The sequence below is a fragment of the Mesocricetus auratus genome, unplaced genomic scaffold, assembly GCF_017639785.1.
Source record: "Mesocricetus auratus isolate SY011 unplaced genomic scaffold, BCM_Maur_2.0 Super-Scaffold_100676, whole genome shotgun sequence".
Classification (NCBI taxonomy): domain Eukaryota; kingdom Metazoa; phylum Chordata; class Mammalia; order Rodentia; family Cricetidae; genus Mesocricetus; species Mesocricetus auratus.
Genome location: NW_024429266.1, coordinates 87278148 through 87295913, shown reverse-complemented (window position 1 = coordinate 87295913; position 17766 = coordinate 87278148). Strand labels below are relative to the sequence as shown.

The window sequence follows — 17766 nt, the reverse complement described above, 5'->3', positions numbered from 1 at the left end:
TGGCTTTGGCTCATTGTGGGTGTAGGCTACCTGGTGAAGCCTGGTCACATTGTATATGCTGTCAAAAAGCAGATGATCTGTGGTTTGATTAAGCCCTGCCAGCTCATCCAATGGTGCTTTCCATTTCAATTACTCCAACCTAGAAACTCCCTCCCTCACAGACCTGTGTCCAAAGGCTGGTTTCTGTGGTGACTCTAAACGCAGAGGGAAACCTACCATCAATCCTTTGACTCATTTTACATCACAGGTTTTTTTTAAGTTCTAGCTTTTTATTAGTTTTTATCTTATTGGTGTTTTGCCTGTGTGAGGGTGCTGGGAATTGAACCCAGATCCCCTGAGAGAGCGGCCAGTTCTCTTAACCGTTGAGCCATCTCTCCAACCTCACATCACAGTTCTTATGTGGCTCTTTAAAAGTACGGAGTTGAGACTTGTTCTGTTTGTTGTATCCCTTAGGATCCCGAATAGGGCCTGGCACAAGATATATGCTCAATAAATAGTACTGATAACGAATGGAGAGAATACATTATATTCCAGCACAGTGCTCAACAACGTTACTCAAGAGTAAATTAATCTTCTAAAGAAACGTTAACTCAACTTGTCTCTAAACACACATCCGTTCAATAAACGCTTAACACACCCAGGGCGTCTCGACCCGGGCAGGACCTTCCACTACCCAAGAGGTGGTCGCAGTCTGTGTTTTCGGAAGTTTGTTGTCCAGCAGGATAGGGCAGCCCAGATAGGAAACTTCCAGAGGGAGAAAGAATCTGGCTGTTCACCTGGTGGCAGTCAAGGAACAGCTAAGGAGAAGGTGGAAGCCCGTTCCCAGTGCACGGGGAACCCTTTCAGTCTGCAAGCCCGTGGAGGCAAGAACTTGTTTTACCTGCCCCAGATTTACCCGCAGACAATCACACCATTCCCCGCAGACAATCACACCATTCCCTTAACAACTAGATCTATGCATTAACCGAAAGGAGGAGCCGGGCGGCGAGAAACAGAACGTTCAATCTGGACATTTAAAACTGCACGATCTTTGTTAGAGTGCATTTCCTTCATAAAGCGAGGCGCTGCCTATGCACTCAGGATGAGGTCGGCATAGTCGCCTACCCTCTGCCCAGCCCCAATCACACAAATCGCATATATTCAACTTGGGGGCCCACAGTTTCCTTCGTCAAGGTTTCCTCTACGGCAGGAACTACGTCACTGAGCCACCCGGGGCAACGGCTCTGCAGCTACCCCGGGGCCTGCACAGTCGGCCCTTCCCGGCAACCCTCGGCGTCGCTCCTAGTTGGCCCCCCACAAGCCCTTGCGCGAGCATGGGCGGAGTCGACCTCTAGAGGCGCTACCAAATGCAAAGTATAGGGGGGTGATCTGGCCGAGCTCTCCGCAGACGAGGGGCGTGGGAGATACGGAAATCGGGAACGCTGAGGATAGAGCACAATAAAATAAAATGTTGTAGAGCAAATATGGGATCGAGGTGCTCCAGGGAGATTGGCTTTCCCGTCGCGTGCGCCCCGAGATCCTCCAGACTCCCCCTCCGCTTCATACTTGGTCCGACCCACTAGGGGCGACCCCGGCGTCACGTGCTCCTCCAGCTCCTCTGCAGGAGCGTGTATCCTGGCTTGGGCACGCTGAGCCATGGCAGCCCTGCTGAGACCCGCGCGTTGGCTGCTCGGGGCCGCGGCCACCCCGCGCCTCCCGCTGACCCTGCGCCTCCTTGCGGGCGGCCCGGGCCGGCTATTTTCCGTCTCTCGGGTGGCTGCCGCGGGTGGCAGGCCGCCTGCGAGGTGAGTAGCGGACCCCCTTCCTCCTGCCGGCGGACGGGCCGATATCGGGCTCGCACGCTCCGGCCCCGCGCTCCCCATGGCTCAGGCGTTAGCCCCCCATGCTTTGGCCAATGCCTTGCCGGTGGTTTGGGGGGTGACAAGGTTGAGCGTCTCGAGAAGGTCATGGTCGAGGGCATGGCCGGCTTCCGGCTTGCTGCTCGAGGTCGCCACCTGCTCTCGGGCTGCGGACGGCCTGGGAAGAAGAGGAGTTTTGGGGGGCTGCTGCGGTTGGGCCAGGCGTTGTGCCCTTTCCTAGGGGTACCCTTCCTGGGTGCTGTTCCATAGTGTTGACCTGCAGCCTGCTAGTATGTCGTCGTCTTTATTTCCTGGGGGGTGGGGCTTGACGTTTTGAGTGACACAGGGGTAGTTTAGAGCATGACATTTGATTATGGTCAGTTCGGGGTTTTGGCAGCGTTTTGTTGGATGGCATTTTCTTCCTTCAGCGTTTTCACCGATGTTGTCGGTTGGACATTATCTCGGCAGAATAGGTTAGTGAGCACATGCAGGGCACTGTGTTGGGGGTCTGTCTAGGTATGCAAAAACAGCCTCAGTACCCAGTTAGTGTCAAGCACTTTGTGTGAGCACACTGTCGTGGATTGAGGTTATGGGGAGTCAGAATGTTCGTTTGGTTAGTATTCCAATCACCAGGAATAGAAAAGTGTGTGCTTACGTTTCAGCACCAGAGGGAAATTGACCATTGAAGGACCCACAGAAGAACTTTGGGGTCTAGCAAGGGGATTCTGGAGTGGGGAGCCGCGGACTGAGGGTGCCTCTGCTTATTTTCACTGTGCTGTTGGACAAATCACTCAACATCCCAGGTCTTGGTTTCTTTAGGTGCACAGGTAGACACAGTGCCATGAGATACTGGGCTTGGCATGCAGTGACTGCTCTCCCACTGTAAGAGAAGTCACTGTCTGCATGAGCCAGCCTGGCACTAGACATCTTTAGAGTGGTGGTGCTTGTAATTTGGGGCCTTGGCCGTGTTTTTGTGTTAGGTCTGAACAGTAAACTCATGTCTCCGTTTTTTGCCACTTCTCCTCATCCTTCATCCCTTAGCTTTCATCTCTTGGGAGAGTAGTGCCCGTCCCTCTCGACCTGTGGGCGGAGACCCCTTTGGGGGTTGCACATCAGATATTTACATTATGGTCCATAACAGTAGCAAAATCACAGTTATGAAGTAGCAACTGAATCGTTCTATGGTTGGGGTCGCCACGATGTGAGGAACTGTATTAAAGGGTCTCAGTATCAGGAAGGTTGAGAATCACTGCTCTAGCCCCTAACATGAGGCCAGAGGCCGGTGTGGCGGTGCTGCTGTTGATTGAGTCATTGTTGTGTTTGGGAAACACTGAACAGATTTTAGTGCCAGGCTCTTGGCTTGGATGTCAGATGTGGGTTCCGTTTCTTTACTGTATCTTTCTTCTTAGACCTTTCGCTCGCTTCTTTGAACCCCCGTACTGTATGTCTGTGAGGGAGAGGCGCCAGGTGCCATCGTTGTGAAGCTTTTGTCATTCAGGACTCAAGTGTATCTTTAGAAAGAAGAAGCTTTGTCTTAACTTGATTCAGAAAGTGACCCTGTGGGCCAGCAAGGTGGCTCATCTAGAAAAATCACTTTCCCTGCAAGCCTGGTGACCCCAGTTTGACCTCAGTTTGATCCCCAGGATCCACATGGAAGGAGAGAAAGGCTCCTGCAACTTGTCCCCTGACCTCCACATGTGTACACACACACACACACACACACACACACACACACACACACACACACACACACAAGACAGTAAGCAGGGAAGTCACTGAATCTGAGTTGTCTGTGGCATGACCCACCTGTGCCTTTACTTATTCTGTTTCCGTGGTAGAAAGTAACTGAGAAGAATGCTGGCCTTGCTCACAAAGCTACATGCTTGGTCTCAGTAGGCAATAAATAAAGTATTTGTTTTCTTTCCCTGGACTTTGAACATTTCCCTACAGTCTCCTGTCCTACTGTGTCTTTTTTGAGACAGGGTTTCTCTTTGTTTTCCCTGGCTGTCCTGGAACTCACTCTGTAGACCAATTTGGCCTTGAATTTACAGATCCACATGCCTCTACCTTCAGAGTGCTGGGATTAAAGGTGTATGCCGTCACCACCTAGCTATCCCACAACTTCTGAGCCTGCCTAGAGCTTTGCATCTGAAAAATGCAACCTTTTCTCAGGACTTTGTTCTAGAAGCTTCCCAGTCAGTCTCTCTTTCTTGCCCATGATCACCTGTCTCCTTTGCTCACTTTTCATTTATTCTTCTACTCTGTGCTCGTGTCCCTGGCTGACGCCATCAATGTCTTACTACTTTTTTTTTCAAACAGAATGTATGTAGCCCTGACTGTTTTGGGACTTGTACCAGGTTGACCTCAAACTCACAGAGAACTTCCTGCCTCTGTCTACTGAGTTCTGAAATTAAATGTGAGTGTCATATGCCCGAAGTCTTTACTGTTTTGTTTTTTAAATCTCTTTGTTTTGTGTTTGTGTGTGTGATGCCTTCAGAGGCCAGAAGAGCATGTGAGATCCCCTGGAGTTGGCATTGTAGTTACTTGCAGTTGTGAGCTGTCTGGCTTGGGTACTGGGAACTAACTTGGGTCATCTGGAATAGCAGGAAGCATTCTTCACTGCTGAGCCACCTCTTCCGCCCCATTTATTTTTTTTAAGCTGTAAAACTCCTTGAGGAATAACTAAATTACAGTGGGAAAACACCAAAAAAAAAATCTCCCTTAACTATCCCAGAGAGAGCCATTGGTATCTTTCCAGTCATTTATAAATATGTGACTGTATGTTGGTTTCACTTCATTTTTATAGAAGATGCCATGATTACCACATCTGTATTCTGGGCTCGAATCTCCGGCATCACTTTCTCCTACTTTCCTTTCCATGATGCCCCTTTCCTGGCGCTAGGATGGCACTGTCAGATTCTTACACCTCAGGAGTTTTTTTGCACTTGCCTCCTTAGTGCTTGTCCCCATGTTCATATATTAGATGCTCACACATGTGAGGCTTTGCTTTCATGTATTAGATGCTCACACATGTGAGGCTTTGCTGTCATATATTAGATGCTCACACATGTGAGGCTTTGCTGTCATGTATTAGATGCTCACACACTCAGAGGCTTTCCTGCAGGTGGCTTATATTTTCTCACTTTATGCATTCTCCTTGTAGATGATGCTTTTGTTTTCAGTGTCTAAGATGTTGCTTGCCTCTCTGGCACTGGTGGCTGCATTGCTCCTGGACATGGACTGTAAGTTGGATAGCTTCCCCTTGCTGAGCTACAGGTACTTCAGATCCAACACATCTTGAGTAGAACTCAGCTTTTCTCCCAAGTCTGTGCTGAGTGTTGCTGTCTGTTTCTGTTACTAAGAAAGGGCCCACACAGGTCTCACTGTCCCCCTTCATCAACAAATGATAAATTCCTGGAGTTCTGCTTCATCTGGAATGGATGCCCCATCTCTCTGCCCCCATCGTCCTTTCTCTAGAGTTCTGATAAACTTGATTGAGTCATTTTGGGTACACAGTTAAACACTCTGGCTGTTACTTTTTCCAGGGTAAGATCCTGCTCGGTGCTGTCATGCCTCTCCATGGCAAGCTGTAAAAACCACAGCGAGGGCTACTTTCCTAGGAATCTTGGGAAAGTGCATTGTCTGTAAAGATCTGGTCAGGACTGAGACTGAATATCTTTACACACCTCCGGATAATAGAGGTGCTGTGGGGCTGAGTCAGGGCAAGCCTCTGGATAATAGAGGTGCTGTGTGACTTGAGTCGGGGCCACTGGGCCAAGGTACTATCTTCTGCCTTTGACTGCGATTTCATTCTCAAACTGAGATGTCCACTCCCTCTGATGGCCTTTTCAGCTACTGCTTCCAAATGAGTTCCGTTAGTGGCTTCTCAGCTCCTGTATGGGTGAAATGCCATCAGCCTTGTTCACCGGATGCTGTTACCTGTGACACTGAGATGCGTTGTTAGTTCCATAAAGGCAAGGACTTTATCTTACTGTTTTGCCTCCCTCGATGTCTGCTTTGTTCATGGAGTAGGTGTCAGACATTTGTTGAACACAGCACAGCACAGACATCGAGAGGGCTAGTATGAGATGAAGATGGGGCACTTGGTCCCTCTGCTGGAGGGTAGTTCACCCTGATTGTCCACTCAGCATTTGCTTCCCAGCTTTGCTGTGTCTGAGTTGGGTTAATAGCATTATCGAGTGAGAATTATCAGCATAGCTTGATCTATCAAGGCACCCAGAAATGTGCACCCTGTGTTCTTGGGTCTTGCTCTTCAGTTTCCCTTTTAGTAATTGTCTCTTTTTTTGAAAACAAATTCTCCTGGCCCTTCCTTACCTTATCCATGAGGAGAGTGAGGGGGGCTTTCCTGTCTCCTGTTTTTTTCTGAAGCTGCTTATGTTTCTCCTGAAATTTTAGAGTAGTCTTCATGTGTTTCATAAGAATGATAAACTAAGTCCATGTGAGTGTGGGTCTGGACTGATGTGACCTATAGTTGAAGATTACGGGTCTCTCTGAGCGTTGTCCTTGGAAGAGAAGAAAACATTCCCTTTTTACCTGACATTTTGGAAAGCTCTTAGAGTCTGAATCTTTTGGGCCTGTGAAACCCAAGACTCAGTTCCTGCCCCTTGTATATAAGTTTGTGAGTAGCAGAAAGCTCTGACAGTCTGTATATTGATGTTACATGCTCATAATATGTTATTGATTGGTATTTCACAGAGAAGGGCAGTCACATTTGTTTTTGGGAAGGAGACCAACAGACCAACCATCTTTGCGTGCGTGCGTGGGTGTGTGTGCACGCGCACGCACCTGTGTGTTTCTTTCTTGTGTGTGTAGGGGCATGTGCCACAGTACACATGAAGTCAGAGGACAGCTTCCTGAGCCAATTCTCTCCTCCTACCATGTGGATCTGGGGAAAACTCAAGTCAGACTTCGAGACAAGGTCACTGAGTGCCTTCTCTTAGGTCCAGGAGCGAGCCACTTCTTTCAGGAAGACATGTACTGTGCATTCAGAGTGTTCGAAGGTTAAAGAAGCCCATGGACTGGGAAGGCACACTTTGATCTTGTGCGGGCTGATAAAATCTGGTGCCACAAGTCGATTGGCATGCTAGCTCCATGGCTGATTGTGGTAGGGCCTGGATCCAGTGGAGGATTTTGAATGTGATGGATCATGACAAAAATTGTTTAGGCTGTGAGAAAAAGCCAGTATGGTGTTGGTACTGCGGACTGGGGCCTCAACTAGTAGCACGTAACTGAAGATCTTCCTTTCCTGGAGAGAGAGCAGGAAGTTGGTGAGAGTGTTAGAGCTGCGTAGAGTAGGTTTGGAGATCAGGGCAAGCAAGGGTCCCATTAGTACAAACCCTCATCCAGACTAGCTCTTTACATGTATAGTAACCACAGCTTATTCTCTGGGCTGATAATACAAGTTGGGAAATGGAAACTTCTCAGATTGGGCTACTGATTCTGAGATAGATAGTCTTGAATGTGTTTTAGATGCTAAAGGGGATGACCTATAGATAGAAAATGCATTTTAAAAGGATTTTATTATTTTTTAAATATTTATTATGTGTTCTGCTTGCATGTATGCCAGATCTCATTACCATGTGGTTGCTGGGAATTGAACTCAATTCCCAGTGCTCTTAACTTTTGAGCCGTCTCTCCAATGCAAGACTTTTTTCTTAATGTGTACGTTGTGTACAGGTGCCTCCATAGGCCGTAAGAAGGTGTTGGATGACCTGGAGTTGGAGTTACAACGTGAGCCTTCTGACATGGGTGTTGGGAACCAAATGTGGGTGTTGTATAGATTCTGAAAAGTAGTGTGCTTGTTTCACACCATATGGCCAAATCTGGTTGGTGCATTCTTCAGCACTTCCCGCCGTCACTAAGATAGGGAAGCAGCTCTTTGGACTGGAGAAGCCTGATACAGAGGGAGATGGAGAAGAATTGCTGCTTCAGGACAGCAGCCAGGAACAAGTACAGAAGGCCGGTAGTGCCTTTCTGCACAAGATTCCTACATTTGTCATAACACGTGAGACTGTGTTGGGAGAGAGCTGAGTCTGGATAGACTTTGGAGAACTGTGTTTTATATTAATACTTCAAGGAGAAAAGTCATTATATCTTAATTTTACAAAAGGTTTGTAAAAAACCACAATTTACTGAGTGCTTCCCATATTAAGAGAGGCATTACGTGGCAGATGTTAGTGGTGGCGCACGCCTTTAATCCCAGTGCTCAGGAAGCAGAGGCAGGTGGATCTCTGAGTTCAAGGCCAGTCTGGTCTACAGATCGAGTTTCAAGACAGCCAGTCTGTTAGAGAGCCCTTGTCTTGAAAAACCAAGTTAAGTGTTGTTTTATTGGGGTTGGAAGCTGCTTGCCCCTGTCCTGCTGCCCCCCTCCTCCATTCCCACAAGGTGGACTTGTGTGTGGTGCTTTAGGAGATGCTGTAGTTGATCATGTGTGCTAAGCTCGCTTGCCAGGCCCATGAGGACATTTTCTCAGTGCTGTCCACACATGGAGCGTTGTGTTCTGCCTGCAGATTCTTACTTGCTGTTGGGCCATTCTGAGTGCTTAGTATTTAAGTACTTATTTTTTATTGTTCTTAGGTTTTAAGTGACATTTAAAAAGTTTTTATTTATATGTATGGGAGTTTTGCCTATATGGGTGTTTGTTCACCATGTGCATGCAGTACCCATGGAAACCAGAAGGGTGTTTCCCCTGTAACTGGGTAGTTAGTTCCCTGTGGGTGCTGGGGATTGAACTCAGCTCTAGAAGAGCAGCCAGTGCTCTTAACCACTGAGCCATCCCTCTAGCTCTTAAACTAACTTGTATAACTTTATTTTGTCTTAAGTAAAAATGTTAATAAGAAAAGAGCTAGATGTGATCGTTATTATTTTTTAATCTTCATAAAGTAAACCTACTGAAATGGAAAATCCTTGCTTAAATACAGTCTCAAAACCATGATGCCTAAAAGTGTGCTATAGACTAACTACATGAGCTCAGTTAGTACTCTTATCGGGGAAACAGTTAAAAAATATTTGTTTAGTTTTGAGTGTTTCTCCACATGTATATCTATCTGTACACCTTGTGGGTGCTGGGGACCAAACCTGAGTCCTGGAAGAGCAGCCTGTGCACTTTAATCAGTAAGCCCTCTGTGTTGCTCTGTCCTGCTAAGGTTTAAGCATGAAGACTTCTTGGGCTAATCTAAGAGTGTCTGAGACTGAGTAATTTATTAAGGCATAGAAAAAGCATTCTCCCAGCCTACAATCCATAGTCCTTATAAAACCTAAACTACTTGCTTCATTGCATTGGAGGCTCCCCATTACCTAGTTGTTCTTGTCTAGGGTTAATTTTGACCACTTTGTAGTATGACTCCTGCATTGCAGCTGGGTGATATCTTTGAACTACCAAATGCGAATATTGGTTCTGTCGTCACATCTCTGCCTAGCCTTTTCTGTGATTTGGGGAATATTTGTCAGTTTTCTTATGTGTAAGGTGGAGGCTATCATAATAATTTATCACTATTACTTAGCATGCATTAAAAAGTAGCTATTAATAATACACTTTTTTGTCCTGTATTCCTGTCCTTATCTTTAACCCTGACAGTGCCGAGGTGACTTTAAAGCAAGGAATGAACCAGAGGAGAAGAGTTTGAAGGATGTGTGTGAGCAGCTTGGTGCATTTGCAGTTAAAGGAAAGAGCAATACTTGAGTAAAGAGTTTATTTGAAACAAAGCCACGACAAGTATTTTTAAAAATCTATGGTTAGAGAGTATATGACCCAGATTATAATTGGGCAGGAATTCTGAACCTGACTAGAGAAGACAGACTTCATGTGAGTGTAAAAAATATCTAAGAGTTCATAGGTCATTAACAAATTGTAAATTAAAACACTGGTGAGCTGCCTCTCTTGGAAGAATGGCTACTTAAACCAAAACACTGAAAACTAAATGCTAACAGGGACACAAACAGCTCTCATTCGCTGCTGTAGGAATACACATTGCATAGCTATTTTGAAAACTAGTTTCATAGCCACTAACAAAGTTAAAAGTGGAGTTCACACCAAGTATTGACCCACATGAGATCAGCACTTACAGCCTCACAAAAGTTACACACGTTGGCAAAAACCAACATAGCCTTCAATAGCTGAGTTAAAGTAAACTTACCCACACTATGAAATATTATACATCCATAAAAAGAAATGAACTACCATACTGTGAAAAGACACAGAAGAACATGTGATGTTTATTGCAAGATGAAAGAGGCCATCTTGAAGTGACTACATGTTACCGTGCGGTTGTATGACACCCTGGAAAAGACACTGTAGGAGTGTGGAATGATGTGCACTTGCCAGGGATTAGGAGGAAGCCCAGAGCAATGATGTGGTGGGACACAGGGCAGTGGCATCTTTCTGTAAGATGGGGCAGTGGCTACATACTGTGTTTGTCCGTGTGGGCATCTGTGCGCAGAGTGAGTAAGCTGCCACTGTCAGCTAGAGTTTCTTAGGGATTTTAGTGCTGCAGTAGAACACTATGACCAAAGCAAGTTGGGGGGGACAGGGTTTATTTGGCTTACACTCCCACATTGTAGTCCTTGGGTAACTGGAATATGAGTGGGGTGTACCAGAGTCTCATGGTAAAATGAGGTGTGTAAACTTGAAGCAGGAGGAAGCTGTTATCGGTGATAGCTGCATGAGGTGACAGTTTCCTTCTATGGTCCTATCAGTTGGAGTGTTAGAATTTGGGGCAGGACAGTCCAGCTTGTGCAGGCCTGTTTGGTGGGCCCAGCGGCCAACCATGGACATGTCCCTCTCCTTTCTGTCACAGCATGTGGGAGGGCCCTGGTTTAGTCAGCAACCTTGTAAGAGGAAATGAATGGAAAAATCAATTCTGGACTGTGTTATTAATGTATACTAGTGCTTAAAGCTCCATTAATAAAGTGTGTGTGTGTGTGCGTGTGCGTGTGTGTGCGTGCGTGTGTGTGCGTGCGTGTGCCTGTGCTTTTTAGTAGTCATCAGATTTGAGTTGTGTAGAAGTTAGCAAGTTCACTTCCACTGCTCAATAATCTCTGCATTAATACAAATTTTTGCACATGTCATTCTGAGTTATTTAAACACTGCTGCTCTCTTTAACACATACTAGCAAAGGCATAGTTTTTGATGATTATCATAGTAACAAATGACCATTGAGACCTTTGATAAATAGGGGGAAACATGCATCTTCTTTGGTTTGTGGATGATAACCTATCATTTAAGAAGTTCTGCTCACTTATCAAACAGCCGTCTACATACACGCACACATGCACGCACAGAGGGTATCATCTTATTTGGTAGTATCCCTACTCCCCCCCCCATACTTTCTGATTTATTTCTTTATATATGATGGCTGAGTGGTTATGATGTGTCTCCAATCACCAAGGTATAATTTCTACTCCAGTATCAATTACAGACTCTGGTTTGCATTACTGTGTGACAGAGCTTTGAATGCTGATTCACATACACATTCAGTTTGTGACTGGCTAATATAGGACAAAGTGGCTTTTGGGGGCTGAGATCAAAACCAGGACGTTTTGCATGCTAAGTATATGCTCCATCACTCAGTTACACATAGCTCCTATAGTTTTATTTTTAAACACACCACTGACTGGTAAAAGACCTATATGCCAGAAAATGTGCTTATCATCCTGAAGGCATTTTCTGAATTAATATTTTTAGACATAATGCTTAGTATAACTTAGTGGTAACTAAAATTAAGGTATTTGGAATAGATCCCTAAGAATTGAATATGCTAAAAGTGCAACAATACTTGAATTCAGAGAAAGCCTTTCAAAATTAAGGATTTATGACAGTATTGTTTATATGTAAGTTAATTTTTAGGTCTGATATTTGTAAATCAACAATCAAGTACAGTGTTTATTCCTATAGTATGAAATGCCTCTGCACAGTTTAGAGTTGTATATTAGACTGTACTGTTTTTGTTTTTTTGGTTTTTTTTTTTTGTTTGTTTGTTTGTTTTGGTTTTTTGAGACAGGCTTTCTCTGTGGAGTAGCTTTGGAGGCTGTCCTGGAACTACTAGCTCTTGTAGACCATGCTGGTCTCGAATTCACAGAGATCCGTCTGCCTCTGCCTCCCGAGTGCTGGGATTAAAGGCGTGTGCCACCAATGCCCGGCTTAGACTCTATTGTTACAATATTGTTAAAGAGTTGTTCTGGCCGGGCGTTGGTGGCGCACGCCTTTAATCCCAGCACTCGGGAGGCAGAGGCAGACGGATCTCTGTGAGTTCGAGACCAGCCTGGACTACCAAGCAAGTTCCAGGACAGCCTCCAAAGCCACAGAGAAACCATGTCTCGAAACCCCCCCCCCCCCCCAAAAAAAAAGAGTTGTTCTGGGGCTTTTAGTAGCTTAGTTCATAAGATGCTTGACTAGCATGGGTCCTGTCCTCACACTGCACAACCTGTGGCACATGAATGGCCCGTGCCACAGGCCTGACATGTCAGCAGAGCTGAAGGCAGGAGAATCAGAAGTGATTGTTGGTTCCGTAGGGAGTTCCAGGCCAGCCTGGACTAAATGAGACCCTGTCTCAAAAAACAAAGAAAAAAGGTTGTTCATTCTGTAGAAACATGTATTATTCTGGTCTTAACTAATTTCTTACTTGACATCTTTAAAGTTAATACTGCCTGAGTCTAGAAGTGCAGTTTTAGTTTTGGCGCTCTCACTTAAAGAGTTAGGACGTGGACAGGTAGTGTTGAGGAATGCAGAGCTTTGAAAGTGAGATGCAGCCGTCTACCTAGACTGAAGTGACTTGTGCTTGAGTGACCCTGTAAAGTTAACTAACTGATTTCAAATTTAAGTTCATGACAAGCTCATGCCAGAACAAAACCTTGAAGGCCTTTTGTCTCATTTATACAAACGAGAACTGCTTCAGTTTCCTTCATCAAGGAAGCATAATTTGGCTTCTTTGTTTGAAATGATTTCATGTTGAAGGTTATCAGTTCACGCAGACTCAGTCGGAATTTTAGTGTGTGTGTGTGTGAGTGTGTTGAGTGTGTGAGTAAGTGAGTGAGTGAGTGAAGGAAAAGTCAAAACTTTTGTTTCCAGTTTCTGTTCCCTGAGTACTTCTTGCTATTGCATTGCAGTATTAGGTATTTAGTGACTGTCAGAACTTGGTATAAACTTTGCACCAACGGTGCCCTGACTAGATAGCAATTTAGTTTATTACTAATTGTATTTCGTTTTCTAGAGAGCTGCTGAGCCAAGCCAGGTTATATGCCATTGCTGCTGAAAAGAGGGATCTTCAAGAGGAGCCTGCTCCTGTGAGAAGGAATAGCAGCCAGTTCGATTGGGCTCTGATGAGACTGGATAATTCTGTCCGAAGAACGGGCCGCATTACCAAGGGACTTCTGCAGAAAGTCTTTGAGAGCACGTGCCGCTCAGGTATTTCAGCATGTCTCTGTAGGAAGCTCACTGTGGGAGCATCATCTGACACTATGTCAACTGTGGCAACTATCCTCCTGGCCTTCCTGTTCATCCAGGCAGAGGTTGAAGTAACAGGAAAATATTTCATTTAGATTGTTCAGAGTCAGCAAATAAAAATAGCCATTTGCGTCCCCTGGTTTCTAGAGTTGTTTTCAGTGGTAAACTGTGGTAGAAGGCACCAGGTTTTCCTGCGGTGACCACCGACAGCCATTTACCTCTGTTCCAGTCAGCCTTTGAGGAGGCAGATAGATCACTTAGGTCTTGGATAGTCAGACAGGAGTGGCAAGTCCTCCACTCCCAGGCTCTTCCCCTCACCTCCTGACAAACACAAAAGCAAACGTACTAATACGTACGATTTTGTGTGTTTTAAGAAGATTCTCCCTGAGCCTATTTGTGGGCATCCATTCTGTTAGGGAACAGAGTTTCCAATGATGAAGTATAACAAAAAGTTCCCTGATGGCTAGTCATCTGCATTGGAAGACTGTAGCTTTCTGATCTACCCAACGTGCTTCAACCATCATAGTTAATTTTGGAACTTTTCATGGTCACCCCTAGTCACCTTTCCCAGCCCTCCCCACGCTTCCCAGCCCTCCCCAGGCTTCCCAGTCCTAGGCACCCACAAGTGTATTTTTTGCCCTTTTAGTTACTTGCTCTGGATGTACTTCTAGATGGAGTTTTACAATATGTGTTTATTTTTGTGTTGTCTTAAAGTCAACTTGAAGGGACATGAAGATAAAACTTCAATGTGATAAAAATAAATACGAGTTCATTATCTGCTCTGTGTCATTTCCATAGGCTACTGAGAGGCAAAGCCTTGGAACTGTAGCAAGCACTGCTTAGGAGTTAGATTCATTGGTCTTAGAGTATGTATGTTTCATAGCCTTTGATTTCTTGGGTTTTGTTGTTGTTTCAACTTGTATTTGAAAACAACTTACATTTTTAGACAAATGATTTTAGTATATAAGTTTGATTTTGTTTTTACACAGAATATAAAGATCTCCCTCATTAAACTTTCATGTGAAGGAAATTACATGCCAGAAGAAAGACACACTCTGCACACAAAGTACACCTCATATGTGTGGCACTGCAGACTAGGACCAGGTGGTAACATCACACACTAAGGGGGGGAGGAGAAATATTCTACTCAGTCAGACTCAAGAAGCAAACATGACACAGAGACTGCAGATAAGACCAAGTCAGCAACTTTAGTGAGAGCAGCGCAGGTCTAAGGGGCTTGTGAAGCTACAGTGTGCATACGGACACAGCGAGGAAGGGAGGGGGGGGGGAGAGGCTCAACGGGGGGTTTCACTGAAGCAAATGAACTTCCTGTCAACTTCCAAAAGAAAAGGAAACCAAAGGAAAGGAGCGGTGAGTGTTAGTATACTATACCCAGGGCATGTTAGACTGGTGTCTGCTCAGCGTGCTACGTTAGTTACAACGTCTGCATTGGTGTGGATCTAAGCAGGTCACTGCTAAAGATTTCTGGGGAGATGTTTAGTAGTGTTGTGGATTGGTGGTGTTTGGATGCCCTCTTGTCTTTGGTGAGCTGCTGTGGGGCAGGGGGGCTTGTGGATCATTAATGGACATTTTTCTTGATTTCCTTGAAAACTGGAGATTTTCAAGTAATTGTAAACTTCAGACAAAACTTTGACATTTGCTTCCATATTGTTGGTCCTGTCACCTGCAGTCTATTAACTGTTTCCACAGGTAGCCCAGGAGGTAACCAGGCCCTGCTCCTGCTGCGCAGCTGTGGTTCACTCTTGCCTGAACTGAGTCTCGCAGAAAGGACAGAATTTGCTCATAAGATATGGGACAAACTTGAGAAATTAGGTATGATTGTTTCAGTACATGACATGGGTAAAGGTGTGGATTTTTTTTTTCCTGTAGTGGTCTTCATATAAGTATTATAAAACCTTATTTTATCAAGGGCTTCTTGACTCAATACTATTTTAGGCAGTGTGTTCATTTGGTGAGTTATAGTGACATCTAGGGGCATTAAGAATAAAATAGTTTTCATCTCATGAATTAGAATTTTGCTAAGTGAAAAAAATATACATTTGGGTTGTCAATTGTAACACAACCTACAGTATTATCGTATTATTAGAATTTAGGTACAGATATAATCATATAAAAGAGTATTCTACTGTAGCATATTACAATAGCAGGGACTGGACTCAAACCTAGTGCCTGGGGAAGTAGGTCAATAAATTTTGTAGATTCTCTGCTAGAGTGTCATGAATCTCACATTGATAAAAAGACATAAAAATTAAGATGCTGACCAGTATAGACAGTGTGCCATCATCTGTAAGCGGTGTGGTTTCCTATGGTGTATCCACTACATTGGAATATTTCTGGTTTGGAAGGATGACAAACACTTGGTTTAATTTTTGCTCAAAACATTTGCTGTTGTTGTTAAGACAGAGGATTCTACCACATTGGCCTGGCTAATGTGGAACTTGCTCACAGAGAATGCCTCTGTAGTGTTGGGATTCAGGGTTTGTGCCACCAGCCTGGCTAAGTGACATTTTTTTAATCCTTTAAAACTTTGAACCACCTGGGGCACACATCCTAAATCCCAGTACTTGTGAGACAGAGGCAGGCAGTGTTCCATAAATTTGAGGCCAGCCTGGTCTACATGGCAAGACTTTTGTCTAAAATAAAAAAATTCCAAAACTAAAAATTTTGAACCATAGAACATTTAATATTAAACAAATAATTTAAAAGACCACTTCATACCTGGTATTCCTGATTTTTAAAGTCCAGGACATTTCTTCACGTTAAAATCTGAAGCCAGCCGGGCGTTGGTGGCGCATGCCTTTAATCCCAGCACTTGGGAGGCAGAGGCAGGCGGATCTCTGTGAGTTCGAGGCCATCCTGGTCTACAGAGTGAGTTCCAGGACAGATTCCAAAGTCACAGAGAAACCCTGTATCGAAAAAAACAAACAAACAAAAAAAGGGGGGGACCCAAAAACAGAAAAAGAGAGTAGCCTCAGTTTATGCTTCTGAAATTTAAATCTCTTGTCATTTGTGTGGTTTTACACAGTTGGAAGGAACAATCTCCCTCATCTGTAAAGTGAGAATAATAAAATTATTTGCCTGAAATCTGTGAAGAATAATCATGCATCTATGTCTAGATCCCTTAGCATAGCTCCTGAAAAATAGTATTTTATATAGATGGAAAACTAGGAAGAATTTATTTAATAAAGCTGCCTAGAACCTTTTTTTTCTTTTTCTGTTTTTCGAGACAGGGTTTCTTTGTATTGTTTTGGAGGCTGTGGGTCCAGTCCGGCCTCGAACTCAGAGATCTGCCTGCCTCTGCCTCCCGAGTGCTGGGATTAAAGGCGTGCGCCACCACCGCCCGGCCAGCTGCGTAGAATCTTAAACTGATCCCAGATAGTGACCACTATTATGCCACGTACAATTAATTGACTAAGAATAAAATGTTTCATGGAAATTAAGTACAGCTTGTTATTCATTCAAGTTTGCCCAGTCTATGACCTGAAGCTGACAGCCGTGAATGCAGCCCAACACCTTTGTAGATGAGAAAGTCGCATTGTATTGTCAAGAATAATGTCGTTTACAGAGTAGGCTGAGTGGTAGTCCTAACAGATGTGACCTTAGTGTCTGCATAGGAAGAAGACAAAGACATTAGAATATAGGTAAATGATGCTAGCAAGACTAAAGGGGGAACAAGTCCTTCAAGCAAAGGCTTTGGGTGACCTAGTAAGAGTAAGAAAAATGCCAGCAGCCCTACTTTATACAGGAATTGTGGTCAGCATCCTCTGCTTTATATAGGAATGCCTCTGTCACCTTTAAATACAGGGCATTGTCAGCGTGTTCTCATGAAGACAGTACTGTTTCAGTAGTGAGCAGCCATCAGTATCTGCAGTTTAACTGATGAGATGGTAAATGCTTTTCTAAATATTTGGTTTAAATTTCATTTATAGGTGTCGTGTACGATGTCAGTCATTACAATGCTTTACTTAAAGTGTATCTTCAAAATGAACACAAATTTTCACCTACTGATTTCCTGGCAAAGATGGAGAGAGCAAACATTCAACCCAATCGAGTAGGTAGTAGCTGCTGTTGTGGGTGCTGAACAGTCATATCTACTTCTGCAGTTTCCCAAAGAACATTTATGTGTGAAAATGACAAGCTACCCATTTCTTTGGCAGGTAACATACCAGAGGCTGATTGCTGCCTATTGTGATGTCGGAGACATTGAAGGTGCCAGGTGTGTATCTCTTAGAAATATGGGTTGTTTCTTAGTTTCCTTTTCTCTTATTTATTTTGTGTCTCTCTCTCTCTCCCTCTCTCCCCCCTCTTTCCCCCCCTCTCCTCCCTCTCTCCTCCCTCTCTCCCCTCCCCTCTCTCTCTGTCTGTGTGTGTGTGTCTGGTGTGTGTGCGTGTGTCTGTGTGCGTGTGTCTGTGTTTAAATCAAGAGGACAACTTGGAGGAGTTGTC

The 17766-nt window shown here is 44.6% G+C and overlaps 1 protein-coding gene across 1 annotated transcript in view; it reads left to right on the top strand.

Annotated features, from left to right (window-relative positions):
• The first annotated feature begins 1590 nt into the window (after positions 1 to 1590).
• Positions 1591 to 17766, top strand: part of Lrpprc (leucine rich pentatricopeptide repeat containing) — a 76878-nt gene continuing 60702 nt past the window's right edge. Inside the window, exons 1-5 of the mRNA XM_005077258.4 lie at positions 1591 to 1784; positions 13067 to 13260; positions 15010 to 15132; positions 17250 to 17371; positions 17478 to 17536. Coding sequence (XP_005077315.1) covers positions 1636 to 1784; positions 13067 to 13260; positions 15010 to 15132; positions 17250 to 17371; positions 17478 to 17536 — 647 coding nt within the window. The 5' untranslated portion in view covers positions 1591 to 1635. The remainder of the gene's footprint in view (positions 1785 to 13066; positions 13261 to 15009; positions 15133 to 17249; positions 17372 to 17477; positions 17537 to 17766) is intronic.